The sequence below is a fragment of the Oryctolagus cuniculus genome, chromosome 9 (assembly GCF_051225735.1).
Source record: "Oryctolagus cuniculus isolate XC-2025 breed Fujian yellow rabbit chromosome 9, ASM5122573v1, whole genome shotgun sequence".
NCBI lineage: Eukaryota > Metazoa > Chordata > Mammalia > Lagomorpha > Leporidae > Oryctolagus > Oryctolagus cuniculus.
The window spans coordinates 41,201,941-41,217,365 of NC_142875.1; the positions used below are offsets into that span (position 1 = coordinate 41,201,941).

General features: G+C 32.4%; 1 protein-coding gene across 1 annotated transcript in view; it reads left to right on the forward strand.

Annotated features, from left to right (window-relative positions):
• DACH1 (dachshund family transcription factor 1) overlaps positions 1-15,425 on the forward strand; it is a 438,352-nt gene that overhangs the window by 186,326 nt on the left and 236,601 nt on the right. Inside the window, exon 2 of the mRNA XM_008260046.5 lies at positions 935-1,050. Coding sequence (XP_008258268.2) covers positions 935-1,050 — 116 coding nt within the window. The remainder of the gene's footprint in view (positions 1-934; positions 1,051-15,425) is intronic.

A 15,425-nucleotide genomic window follows, 5' to 3' on the forward strand; every position in this document is an offset into this window, starting at 1 on the left:
TTGATGAAATGTTCATACCAAGATAGTGAATGCTTGTTTCCTCTGTCTCCTGCTTTCATAATTTAAGATGTTAATCTTGTGCAATGAACATGTAAAGGCAGATACTGCTAAAATGCAAAGTACTTTTATTTATCTGAAAGGCAGATGTAAGATGCTATACTGGCAGTTTCTCAGTCCTACAAATAATCCCAAGCCTTTCCAATTAATTTTAGTATATTAAAAATAAGGCAACCTAGTGGGATTGTTCATTTAAATAGAATAAGGGTTAAATGATAACTTGACTTATCTTTTAAATGACAAAAATAAAGAAATTGCAAGACCTTTTCACATATTAGATATGTATTGTCATTTATCATCGAGATATCAGGCTAGCAGTGCGAAGTAATAAAACATATCATCGAAAAATGTGCTATAGGTCTGAATCACTCTTTCATTCCACCTCCCAGCTAACTGTAGTATTAAATCAAACAAGCAGAACATTTCCTTAGGCAGCCATTGCCTTTTAATTTCCTGAAGAACCTTAAAATATCATTCATTACAAGTACTACACATATTTGGTTTTTAAAAGTCTCATAAATCAATAGCAGGCTGACTGTAATAATTATTACAAGTTAGTGCATAATTTTCGTGCTGAAGGCTGCATGCAGAACTTTAGCATATGCAAACGAGGCAATTCAAACTGTGTATAGATATTAATATGAAGAAGCAGGTAACGAGGTGCAGGCTATGAATTATGCATCAGGAGTGGCTGATCTTCAATGAGGAAAATGAATTCAGCATGTAATCTAATTAGTGATGGAAGTCTATTACATCTAACTGCAAAAGCAACCGTCCTTGAAACAAATTTATTTACAGTCCATGTTACCACTTGAAACAACTTTGAAATGATGTGTAAGACAACAGCTTAATTGTAAAAATTTTTTGTTTGTTTCAGTTCTAGACCTGGAAGGCCTCCTAAGAGGACTCAAAGTGTCACCTCCCCAGAGAACTCTCATATCATGCCACATTCTGTCCCCGGCCTCATGTCTCCTGGAATAATTCCACCAACAGGTAAAAGTGCTACTTATTTATGCCAAAAATATTAGCAATCAGCCAATATCTTCATTTTTATATAACCCATTGTTGACACTGATATTTACATGCACCAATTACATTTTATGTACACTATGATAATGCCAACAATGACAGTTTACTTAAATATTACATTATGATTGACATCATTTTGTTCAAAATAAAATGAAAGGAAGTTTAACTGAACACAGTACTAGAGTTATTTAAATTAATACTCCCACAAATCTAAAAAATGTAAGTTATTGCACCTATCTTGTTAAGAATGGAAACTCAGAGAAAATCACACTTTCTCAAGGTCAGTCATCTGGTAGGTCTTAGTGGTCATCATTCAAACCCTGGTTCTGGATTTTAAACTTATTCTTGTTTCTGTAAGAAGTCAGAAACAAATAGACATCCATCTAAACAGAAGACTATAATATGCCAACTAGAAATATCTGCAATTTTTCTCAAGCTAGTACATTTCTGTTAGAATCATTTGAAGGATGTATATTCCTAGAAATCTGAAAATAAACAAAAGGATAGTCTTGACCACTTAAGCTGCATAGTATAATTACTTTAATAATGCATAGCAGCAAAAATAATAACTCATTTTATTTATACTAACTGTATGTGGTCATTAAATCTTGTATTTCTCATACATATGTTTGCTCATTTTTAGTGTTTATCAGGAAGTGAGCCAGATTCATGAAGAAATTAAACTAATACTGATATTGTCTAACATATATAACCTTTGTGTCCATCCTTGCTCTCATGGAAGTATATATAAATGTTATATAACAAAACTAACAGGATAAACCTGGTGAGATGGGAAGAGAGTGTTCTTTTTTCTCTGAATTTCCATTTTGTATTTCCTGTTTTCTTTGTAACATTTGTCTTTTTCTTTGCTCTTATCTAGCCATAGATAATCTGATTTCACATTCCTTATTTGGGTGAAAGTTCATCTAAGTCAATGACTATCTCTAACTCATCTTTATTTATGTAGCAATGTCTAAACATTTCATTCACTGTTGTGAATATTTACCAAGCAGCAGTTGAGTTCCATGTTGAGATATTTCTTCATTTTATACATTTAATACTTCAGCAAAGCATCTAAAGTTCTTAATAGTAAGTAACTGAAATTCCCATGGACACTTACATGTTATGTTAGTTTTGCAGATGAAAAATTGAGATATACAAAAGTGAAATCAATAGCTGAAAAATTAAAAATAATTTAATTTTTAAAAACTTATTTAAAAATTTTTTAGAACTTTCTTTTAAAACAACAAAAACCTAAATGTAAAAGGAGAAAGACCTAAAATCCTTGGCATAATTAACTTCTCAATGAACTATGCTTTACATTTTTTTTTCAAGTGACCATTTAAAAGATTGTATTTTTGTATTTGGTAAGCTTATATTGACTCTTAAGTATTGCATAATCAGTAATCCTAAGTGAAAATGTATTCTAGATCTTATCCCTATTAAAATATAGATTTCCAAATTATTTGCCAATATTTAATCTTTTGAAGTAAAGATAATAAATACTTGTAACCAAAGCAGTGATGAAATAAGATGATGCTATCAAGATTTAGATATAGTCACACCTCATATGATTAACACCACCAAAGAACTCTGAGGTAAGTGGAGTTTTTAAACTAAGGAAGTTCATAGGCCAAAAGTGAAAATCAAAATCCTGTTATTTTTGTAATACTTCTTGTAAGATATTACACATCTCCTTGGCTAGGTGAACAGAAACATTGAAGATGGCTTCAACTTAACTCGTGATTGTGGTTAGTCACTTTTGAAGGAGGATTATTTTATGTATTTTTATTACTGTGCTGTTCTCAAATGTACATTTTACTATTGTTCTTGGTAATGTGGTGTGAATCCAGAAATCAGGACTGTTGTCAAGCTTACTAAGCATTTTATTTAAAAAAAGACCTTTCACAGTCATCTAGTGAAGAATGAGGCCTTGGAGGCCCTTTAGTAGACTGGATTAGAAAAGGGGTTTGGACAGTTCAGTGCTTACGGAGCATAGTGAATAGCTTTGGAACAGGTGATGTGAGCTCACTGCTGTCTGTTTTATTTACTTTCAGCTTTTGGACATGGGTTCAAAGGTTTGAGCTTATCACAAATTTGACAGTTGCACATGAATGGTGTTATGTTAATATATTCAACATGATTTCTTTAACTACACAGATTTTTTTTTCTACATGAATAAGTTTAGATTTTAGGGAATACAGAATAATGTCTCCATGTACTGGGGAAATTTTAATTATATAAAATATTAACTACAAATCTAATGATGGTAAACAAGTGTGATAGTTCTCAAGGAGTATAATGCCTTTTCCCTAGGAAGTGCTTAGTGGATTGCGGGTATGCAATTTAGTGTCATTATGTAGACTTTTTTATCCCAGGACTTTATTTATATTTAGTACTTTTTTTAAAAGTGCAAGCTATCATTTTTTTTCTTTCTGAAATAGAGAAAGTAAAGTTGTATTAAAAAATTAAAGAAAAAGTCATACCTCTGTATTATTGATATAAAGCTAACTAATTTCTACTATCTTTTTAACATGTAAGTTTGAATTTTCAAAATTTGTTTGCAAAAATTCATAAATTCCTGAAGAGACTTATATTTCATGTTTCTAAAGCTAGCAAAACAAAGACACAAAGATAAATCAAAACATAAAAAAGCAGTCAAATATCCCTAATCTCAGATATTGTCTAGAACTTAAATTGTGTTCTACCTATGAACATTGATTTGTACTTTCATATTCCAAAGTAGTAAATTTTAAAAAGGATAAAAAGATGCAAGTTTACCTTCAAAGTTGTCTCACCTTACCCTGTGAAAAGAAAATTGATCAACTTTGACAAATTTATTAGCTACCCATTGATTTGTTCCTAATCATTCTCTAATTTATTTGTGTTTTCTTTTAAAAAATGTCTTCTCCTAGTCCTTATATTATATATTTACAATCCAAAAACGCTTATAGGTTGCTTATGGAGATTTTGTTATTTTTATCGCTTGAGTGGGCTTATATATAATCCTAGAAGAGGGTGTGGGCAGATGGTGATAATTTCCAAAAGTTATGGTTGTCACTGGATGCCATAGCAACCAGAAGTTGAAGTTAATGAAAGAAAGAAGGCTCTTTGTAGAGTCTCACAAGGCAGTGCCTCCTGCAGTGGTCACTACATTTATTTTGACGGAGCACCTGTCATAAATCATTTTTGCAGATAAAGTTTAGAATGCATTCATCCTAGCAACAGAGTTCCAAAAACATTCATACTTTTTATATAGAACCATTCATACTTTTATAGAACTTTTATATAGAACCATGTCTATTTTACAATCCAGGAAAGGGTTGTTTAGGAATTAAAAATATTTCCCTTTTGTTCCAGGAGTGTAATTTGTATAGAATATTTGGCTTCAGGTAAGAATACAAGCTTGTGAAATATAATTTTCATATCAGTATTAAGAGGTAACCTATTGAGTCCCAAATATTTGCATTTAACATTAAAGGCAAAGTTATTCGATGCCTATTTTTTTTCAAATACATTCAAGTCAAATGAATGAATGGTTTATATTTTTGCTTCCAGGACTTATCTTAGCTCTCATTGTCACCTTGGAGAAACACAATCAATATGCATTTATGGTAAAGAAAACAAAAGTACACACACACACACACACACACACACACACTGTCTGCTTAAAAGGTATGAATGTATGCATTGGAAATTTATGACTTTAAAAAAAAACTGGTCTAGTATAATATTAACCCAGAGTAAATCTCGTTTGAATATTCTTATCTATAAAAACAGGTTTAAGAAAAATGTTTTCATGTAATTTCATGTAATAAAAAGTATCTCCAAAGTTTATGTTCTTGACTTTTCCTTCTAAATATCAGAAACCAGCAATAATATCCAAACTGCCTCTCCTGTACTATCAGCATTTGTAATGTTTTAAATGTGTGAAACATTTCTGCTTCTTAGAAGAAAATTCAGTTCAGAACCGCACCTTGTACATTGAGAAATTAATTCCACTGAATGTATTGTGTTCCATAGGGAGACTCACAAGCAAAGGTTAACAGAAAAATGTAAAACAGTCACAAATGAATTGATTGTCTTCACTAATAAATGTAACATTCTGCTGAAGTCCTTATTCAAAAAGCAAATATGATAATACTATTTAAACCACTTACATTCACACAATATATGTATGCATGTGGTTTTTTTTAAAGCTATATTTTTTTTGACAGATAGAGTTAGACAGTGAGAGAGAGAGAGAGAGGGAAAGGTCTTCCTTCCGTTGGTTCACCCCCCCCAAATGGCCGCTATGGCCAGCGTTGTGCCGATCCGAAGCCAGGAGCCAGGTGATTCCTCATGGTCTCCCACGCGGGTGCAGGCGCCCAAGCACTTGGGCCATCCTCCACTGCCTTCCCGGGCCACAGCAGAGAGCTGGACTGGAAGAGGAGCAGCGGAGACTAGAACCTGGCGCCCATATGGGATGCCAGCACCACAGGCAGAGGATTAGCCAAGTGAGCCACGGTGCCGGCCCCTGCATGTGTTTTCATACTTTTATTTAGAGAGGATATTTGTGATCACCAAACATATTGAAGGAAGTACAGTGTAGCTATTTACTACATGACTCCCTCCATGAAAATAAATAGCTTTTTTCCTTTTTGGAAGATCAACCTGAACACTTCATCATGCAATTTTATGCAGCTTTAAAACTTATGCTGAGCCCTCTATTAGTTTCCTGTGGTTGTTAATAGGAATTTTCTGTCTTCACCTTGATTGTAAAACAACAGCCATTTATTCTCATACTTGAAAATACCAAAAGTTCAAGATCAGCATCACTGGGCTGAATCTCTATGTTAGCTGGGTCACATGCCCCTTTGAAGACTGTAAGGGTGAATCCATTCTTTGCTTCTTTGAGCTTTTGGTTATTGCCATCACCTAGTTCATGGCCACCTCACTACAATGTCTGGTATTGGTGACCATGTTGGCTTCTCTCTCTCGCTGAATGTGTGTGTGTGTGTGTGTGTGTGTATTCTCCCTTTGCCTCTCCTTGTGAGAGCACTGGTGATTGTATTTAGGGCAGGTTGGCTAATACAGGATAATCTCCTCTTCTTAAGATTTTTAGCATAAACACATCTGCCAGAATCTTTCTCCATATAACGTAGCATACACAGATTTCCCAAGTTAGGATGCAGGCATGACTCTGAGGGCCGTTATCTACCTATCACACCCAACAAGTGACTGCAAGGTACTGCGAGAGGGCCAAATGTGATGTGGGAAACAGGTACACAAACAGAGCCTCTGGGAGACGTCAGTCAATTTTGTTCACTGGAGTATCCCAATGTGTAGAATATTGCCTTGAACAGAGCAGATATTCAAAACAAATATTTGCTCAATGAACACGGCTAATAAATATTTAGTAAAGGATTTCTGAGAGGAGTTATTATGCCTCATAGTTATAAACTTAAACACTGTGTTAACGCAGCTTCTGAATTCCTGCTAGACACAGATAGGCTCTAGATTAAATATTTAAAGTCTGGAGCCTAACAGATATATACTATGTATATGGAGCCATTGGTTATTTGTTTGTTTATACATGATGTTGGCTACATTTAAGCAATATCATATGAAATTTGTATCTCCAGATTGATGTTCTAGAGAAGCAATATTTACAGAGGTAGCACGGCAATATACAAATAGAGAACATGTTAGTCTTTACAGTGCCTGCATATTTATATATACATATACATATATAACACCATTCTTGCACTGAATCCTTTAATCCTTCAGGAGTAGAATTCTTATTAAACCCTTGGTATCATGGTATAGAGCTAGTTTAATACATTTCTGAATAAAATGTAGGATTTAATTTAACTGAATGTAAATATGAGTTTTAGTAAGGAATTACATAAAAATATATTTATTTCATTTACATGTAATATTCGTTATAATACTGCACTACAGTTTAATCACCATATACTGTGAGTTTGTTACTAGTATAGAAATTCATAAAATTTTTTTACTGAGCTCTTAGAGCAAAGATTTATTATTTTTAGACTTAATTGAATAAACACATATTACTAGACTTCTGGACAGGCTTCTCATCTACTTAATTTAGAAGAAAATTACTGTCCTTTCTTCCCTAATTTATTTCTCTTTTCCAAGTTTCTACTGAGTTCTGTAGTCTCTTATGCCTACACTGAACTGTACTAAGAATTATAATTTGCTTACACTTCTCTCTCAGTAGATTTGCAGTAATGAAGTTGCTAATGTCCTTAATTGGCTAATTGCAAGATATTATGTGCTTCTTCCTTAGTAATATGCCTCTTTTGACAAGAGAAGTTTATTTACAGTAAGAATAGAAAAACATATTTTTGAGTCAGTTTTTTGACTATGAGAGTGGTTGTTATATAGATTAGCTGAAACTTTGTATATTATTCATTCATTTATGAAATTCATAGTGCTCTCATTATTTGGTTCCACATTACATGTTGTCCACTTTTACTTGCTGTAATTTTTTGACCAGAGGAAGTGCAATAGTAAGATACGAAGCTCTTTTCCTAACAGAGAAATGTAAAAATATGAGTATGTATGGTTTATTCAGAGGAAAATGGCCAACTATTAAATGTATATATTGAATATTCTTATAAGAGTTGTGAAACAGAAGATATGCAAAACAACATTAACATCATGCTTTGTTTACTCTCTTTTTGTCTTTTTGAGAGGCTTTCCCCTTAGAAGCTAACTTGAAAGCTTCAACTCCTCTCTTTATAGTGCACTCTAGGTTTGTTAACATTGATTTAGCTGTACCCATGTTGGGACTTCTTTTTGTTTTCTCCATACTTTTTTAAGAATAAATTTAATAAATAAATAAAATAAATTTAATCTCTTATTTGTGAAGCAAAAGGATTGCTAGTTGGGAGGACCAAAATTTCTAGAGAAATTTACTAAAGGCAGTTCTAATAAAACATTGCATTTTGTGTCCTAAAACATTTATTGACCTCTCATGAACAGGTATAATTCCTGACTTGACTACATTTTGTATGAAATACATAGAAAGATTTAATTTGGCTCTGTAATCATGTCAACACTGTGGTAGAACTTTGGAGATTGTTACCACAAACCTATAATTAATGGATATGTTTCTAGAAAAAGAGAAATAAAAGTACTGCTGTTTTACTCTACATGTCAGGTGACATCTGGAATATTTTGTTCAGCCATGGCATGAGAGGTTTTAGTAGGATATTGACACACTGATGAGTATTGAAAGAATAGTCTAGGGACTGGCAAGGGGGCATAGTGCATTAAAGCTCCACCTGCGATGCCAGCCTCCCATATGTGTGCTGGTTTGAGTCCTGGCTGTTCTACTTCCAATCCAGGCCCCTGTTAATAAACCTGTGAAAGCAGCAGAACATGAGCCAAGTACTAGTGCCACTGCCAACCATGTGGGAGTGTAGATGGAGTTCCAGGCTCCTGACTTTGGCCTGGCCCAGCCTTGGCCATTGAGGGCTTTAAGGAGTAAACAAGTTGATGGAAGATTTCTCTCTCTCTCTCTCTCTGTCTCTCTCTCTCTGTCTCTGTAATTCTGCCTTTCAAATAAATAAATCTTTTTAAAAAATTAAAAAAAGAGCAGTCTAGATAATATGGTTTGGAAATAATGTGATGTTAAATCTTAAAAAGACTCAGATTAAGTCTTAAAGTGGGTGATGGAGTAGTGTCATACTGTGCTTTACTGAGGGCAGAAGTTTCATTCTTAGGTTAAAGTGAAGGTCTGAACTGATTTGCATAGGAAAGGACCTTGCTGCAGGAGAACTGAGACTGAAATGTGTTACTAATATAATCTTGATATTTCCTTCAGATAAAAATATACAGGACAAAAGTAGAGTGAAAAATTGTTAGCTATCCTTTTTTTTCTTTCTTTTTTTAATGTGTTTCAAATATAAAATTTTTAAAGCTTTTATTTAATGAACACAATTTTCATAGGTACAGCTTTAAGAATATTGTGTTTCCCCCCTAAACCTCCCCTCCCTTCCCTACTCCCGTCCTACCTCCTACTCCTTCTCCCACCCCATTCTCCTTTAAGATTCATTTTTAATTAACTTTATATGCAGAAGACCAACTCTATACTAAGTAAAGATTTCGATTGTTTGGCTATCATTTTTATATTTAGTTTATCTTTTGAAAGTTTTTAAAATATTTATTTATTTTCATTTTATTTGAAAGACAGACAAACAGATGTTCCATCTATTAATTCACTTTAAAAATTCCCACAATAGCCAGGGCTGGGCTGGGCTGAAGTCAGCAGCTGAGTACTCAATCTGTTTCACCTATATGGGTGGCATGAGAAATTGCTGCTGTGTCCTAGAGTGCATGTTAGCAGGAAGCTGGAGTTAGAAGTGGAGCTGAGGGACAAACCAGCCACTCTGAAGTGAGGTGTGGGCATCCCAAAGGTGTCTTAGCTATTGTGCTTGATGCCCACCCTTTAAATTATTTTGTAGGCTTTATTATATCTGATGCAAAACAGTTATAGTGAAAAAATTTTTCTCCTTCCCTGACCATTTCTCCTTTTGATAATCACTGTTGTTAGGGAAGTTTGAAGGTAATTTTGTAGTAAGAGGGAAGTAGGTTGAATAAGGCCATCTTGCTTTCTTCTACTTATAGCATTTGAAGATTCTGTTTTATTTTATAGGATAGCTATAGAATGTCATTTTAGCAAGTTATTCATATTCATAAATATACTCTACTGGTATTCCTACCAGAGGCAGTTAACACAAATTTGATTATTACATGTTTACTTTTCAGGATGTAATAATACTGAATTCTTTTTATAAATTGTGTTTGTAGGCACTGCTACTGTTGTAATATATGTTCAAACTGTCATATATTGCTTTCAGAATATTACAAACAAAAGTAAACCTTAAAATCCAGATGACTTTAGATTCATTATAGCTATATACAGAGCTATGTAATTGTTGGAAATGAGTTGACATATTTTAAACAATGAAGCTAATTTTCAAAATGATAAAACTATAACCTAATTCAATAAATCAAATCAGATTATGCATACACTTATGCACTTCACTAAGAAAGTAGTCAGTATACTTAATGGGGAGCTTTGTGTCATATACTTTTGTTGAGATGTGGCTAAAAATATGTATACAGTAGAACAAACCATTTAAAGATCTTTTGTGTCACTTCACATTTTAATTAAGTTTGCTATAAATCTGAATGATAAAGAAGATCACCATGGATTTCTTTCCCTTCCTTCCCCTCCACTCTCCTCCATCCCTCTTTCCTTCTTTCCTTTTTTCCTAATTTTAGAATACACTGGGGGTTATGACTCTTAAAAAGAATGATATGACATGACTCAATTTGGAATGGAGTGATCTCTTTCCTTTTCTTCCCTGCAACTTGCTAGCTATGTGACATTGAGTAACACTATGGCTTCATTTATTCACCTACCACAGATAGGTAATGATACCTAAAACATAATTTCAAAGATTTAATAATGCTAAGACTCTTGTCCAGATTTTACTGTTATATGCTAGCCAATTCAAGTTTTTTGATTCCATATATTGATTATTTTCCTACATCAAATTACTTTCTGAAATACCTTCATCATTTATAATCCATTATAAGATATGCCTTATCTCCTACCTGATAGAACAAAATGAACTAATGCATTGCAATGCATTTTGCAAAGTGTTATGTAGAAAGATATTGTACCATGAGTTTTATTTTGATGATTTTTCAAAACTGATCTTTTGTCTTATTTCAAATAGAATAGCAGTGACTTATCTTCTCTGAACACATTGGTTCTTGGAATGATGAGTCATTTTCTATATTTATAGTACCAGTTGTAATTATTTACTCATTTTTTAAAAAATTACTTTTGTATGTTTTAATTATTATTAAAAAATTACTTTTGTATGTTTTAATTATTCTTGCCCTGGTATCATCCTCTTTCCATGTAAAGTTTCTGAACTTTACATTTGGAATTTTGTGATTCACCTTAATTTAATGAAATATATCTTAAATAACCTTTTGATAGAATATCATTCTATTCAGATAAAATATTTCCATTAGTTTTCATTTAAGAAATGCAATAACTGTGGTTAGAATACTTTTATTTTATGTATTTATATTCTAATTATTTGCATATGCGTTGGATATATGCATATGACTTAAAGAAAACACAGTGCTGAGTTTTTAAGGATTAGAAGGGATGTAAGTTTTTGTTTGTTCAAAAAGGCTAGGCACATACATTATTTTGGGTTAGAGTTACAAGATTTTCTTTAAGCATGTAAATCATTATTCTCTTTAAATGTAAAATATTTAATATTAAATTCAATAAAATATTTAATCCTTCTAGAAAAGCATTATTCCCTAGAAGCCAATGTTTGGAGCTATTCTTTTTACTATTAAAACATCTATTTTCTAAATTTGGAACATTGTGAAGGTTTTCAGAACTTCTACTATTTAGATAGCTTCATTCATCTATTAAAGCAATAAATGACCTTTATATTATCTATTATCTTATATTACTTAATAAAATTCTTCTATGGAATTATACTAGGGAGAAAATATTTAACTAGATTTACATAATTGTGTTGATTCAAATGAATATAAATGCAAGTATCTCTAAATTCCAAGAAAATGAATCTTTTAAAATACAATACAATGATATTTTGAAGTTATTTGAGCATGAGATTCATCTTATCATACCTAACCTTTAAGTTACTTGTTGAATAAATTAAATTTAAGGATACCATTCCAAGGAGAATCTGTTACCATATGACCTGTCCATATGAGTTGTCTTTTTGATTTATAACAGCAATTGCTTTCCCTGCATGAATTTCATGACATAATAATATTCTATGAATTTTTGAAATTATAGTGGGGTCCACATCAATCATCTGTAATAAAATACCATATGTATCAATGAGAGAAGACTATTGGAATGTAGATTCTTCAGGAATATGCACTCTCCCCAAATTCCAATACTGTTATTTTAATGAAATGGAGAGGTTGCTTCTTTGGATTTCATTTAATTTACCAAAAAAAAAAAAAAAAAAAGTCAGCATCATCACTCCCATTACTGTATCATCTCGTCATCTCAACAAAAATTTTCTTTTTGTTTGTTTGTGTCAATTGCTCATCCAGTTGACTTGCCTGTACCATTCTTGCTCTTGACCTGAATTCAAGCAATTCTGGGGTTCCTTTGTATTAGTGTCTTCAATTTCAGGATTAAAATTAAACACATGGCTTCATCATCTGTCCAAATTTCTTTTATCTATAAGCCCTTAACTGTATAAAGAACTGAATGTACTACTGATTTTTTCTCTAATTTCTCTTTACAAAATTTTATTCAAGTATATTGTTATAATCTTTCATGAGTAAACATTTATTCCTATTATATATGAAAAAGATCTATTGATATAATTTGCCATCAGTAGCTGCTTCAGTTTTTACTTACTCTTAGTTTTATTACAAGAATGGAGCATCAACTAGCATGCTAGGTTCCTTATTTTTTGAAATATTTTTATGCCAACTTTCCATTAATGATTATATTTTCAATTAATTTATTTTCACTTTATTCTTCAGTATCTTTTTGGCATTCCTAAAGTATTTGGAACACCAATGAATACATTCAAAGTGAATGGAAGGTTATTCAAATTTATAAGCCTAATCATGTGATTTAGAAAGACTATGGCTAATTTGGGGAGTGAACCAACAGAGGGAAGACCTTACTCTCTGTCTCTCTCTCTCACTGTCTATAACTCCACCTGTCAAAAAAAATTATGAAAAAAAAAAGTCTATGGCTAAATTTCTGTTGCAAAGCACAAGAAGTAATATTTTTGCAAGCAAAAAGTGTTTGATTTTTATGTCAAAATACACAAAAAAATTTGTGTCAAAATACTTGCTTGAGTTTATTTACACAGTAATTCTCACATGTCTTTCTCTCTCTTTTTAAAAATATTTATTTATTTGAGAGGCAGTATTACAGAAAGAGGGAGTTGGAAGGATAGAGAGAGAAAGGTATCTTTTATCCACTGGTTCACTCTCAAAATGGGTGCAACAGCCAGAGATGGCCTGATCTGAAGTCAGGAACCAGGAGCTTTGTCCAGGTCTCTCATGTGGGTGCAGGGGCCTAAACACTTGATCCATCTTCCACTGCTTTCCCAGGCCATTAGCAGAGAGCTGGATTGTAAGTGGAGCACTGGAACTTGATCTGGCACCCACATGGGATCCAGCCCAACACGTGGAGGCTTAACCTTCTAGGCCACAGCGCCAGTCCCCTCTCACATATCTCACCTATCTATATGGAGTCAATATATGACTATATTATTCATCACGATATCTTCAATTGATAGCAGCCTTCAGTCAAAACATTTTTAATTAAATGTAATTTCATCAAGCATAAATTGGTTAAAATCATAAATCATAAATTGGTTAAAATAAGGGTCAAAGCTGGCTTGTGGTACAGTGGTTAAGCTGCTGTTTGGAATGCCGTGCCTGGGATCTGGGTTCCTGGATTCTTGTCCCAGCTTCCTGCCTGCACCTGTGAAGGCAGCAGATGATGGCTCCAGCACCTGAGTCCTTGCCACCCATGTGGGGAACCCAGATGGAGTTCCAGGCTCCTGACTTCAGCTTGGCCCAACACTGCCTGTGCTGGGCATTTAGAAAGTGAACTAGTAAATGGAAGATTGCTTTCCATCTGTGTCTCTGACTTTCAATGAAAATGAAAATAAATAAACAAAAATTTAAAAAGAGGGAAGTAAAAAAATGTATTAAGTAACCAATATATGGTAAGATCTTTTCTTTAGCTGATACAGCATTCAAACAATTTCCTGTGACAAGAAGATATTATTTATTCTATTTTACAGGTATATGACATACGAATTTTAAATAACTTTCTTAAGTTAATGCAAAGGATACAACTGAAAGTGAGATTTAGATAAATAATTATAAATTCTGTTTTTGCTGTATCATACATGCTATTTGCAAAGAATCCCTTAACCTCTGTAGGTAACAACCATATTTTGAGAAGAATTGAAACAGGTAATTGAAATAATTATAATCTTTTTAAACATAGAGTTAAATTTTAGAGTTAAATTTTAAAAGAACACTTGAAATTATTAATAAAACACTTAATCTTAATTTAAAAAACTTCTAACAATAAAACTTCTTAAATTGGAAAAATAATTTAAATTCCTATGTAATCGACATTCTAGTCACTAATTTACAGTATCATATTTTCCTTGATAAAATATTTTTTCTAACATTGCTGGGAAGCTTAAAAGACTATTTAAAAATAATTATATTTTAGAGAGTTAAAATGGTCAGTTCCATGGATTTTCCGACTTGGTATAGTGGCAGTGAAAGGATATAATGAGAGATGTTAAAAATTTTATTTCAAACTTTCTGACCAACCTTAATAAACCATTATGCTTGAATTTTATTCTAAGTTGGATAAGCTTATTAAATATTTCCATCTTTTTTGCATTGCATTTGCTTGTAAAATGATGTCGTACTGGCTGCAAATATTTTATGTTACATAAGTTGTTTCTATATACTGTGAATAGTTAAACACAATAGAGTGTTAACTGTAAGTCCCAAGCATATTATTTAACCCTAAATATCTTAACTTTCATGACTCATTCACTCTTATGGTTTTCACTTGCCCTATTGCTCATTAGTTGTAAATCTCCACCTTATTGTTTGTTTGTGTGCTTTATATATTACCTCATTGAAGCAGTGTAACCGTTGGTACCCAAGAGCAGTTCAGGATAGGTTCTTTGGCTCTGAGAATTATACTGATATTTTTCAATATACAATTTCAAATACTAAAAAACTGATACAATTTGAAAAGTAGTCAAAAATATCTTTCAAGGTTTTAATTTTAAGTTACTATTAAAACATTTTGCAAAATAGAAAAGCCTTGCACAAAACCCACTATATCATGTAACATATTCTTCCCTTTTGTCCCTTTTGTTTATTAATGCTGGTACTTGGTCACCTCTCCATGAAATAAGCACCAAAATATTCTATGTCTTTTCTCTTTTCAAAATGTAACAAACCACTTATACAAAAATATACTATAGCTATCTCCTATTTATTTTAAAGAAAATATGACAAATGTATTCTATCTTTAGTATCATTCCCTTTCTGCAATATGTCTAATGGTTGTATTTTAGTTTTTACCATGTTCACATCAAGATCTCAATGAACAGAGAATGAAATTGTTTCAAACATTCGTAACTATTAAGCATTTTAAATTCCACATTTATTTTATTATTTTCCTTTATCCTACTTTCAAAGGAACAAGTTGTTTCTCATATTCACAGAAAGTTTAGTCT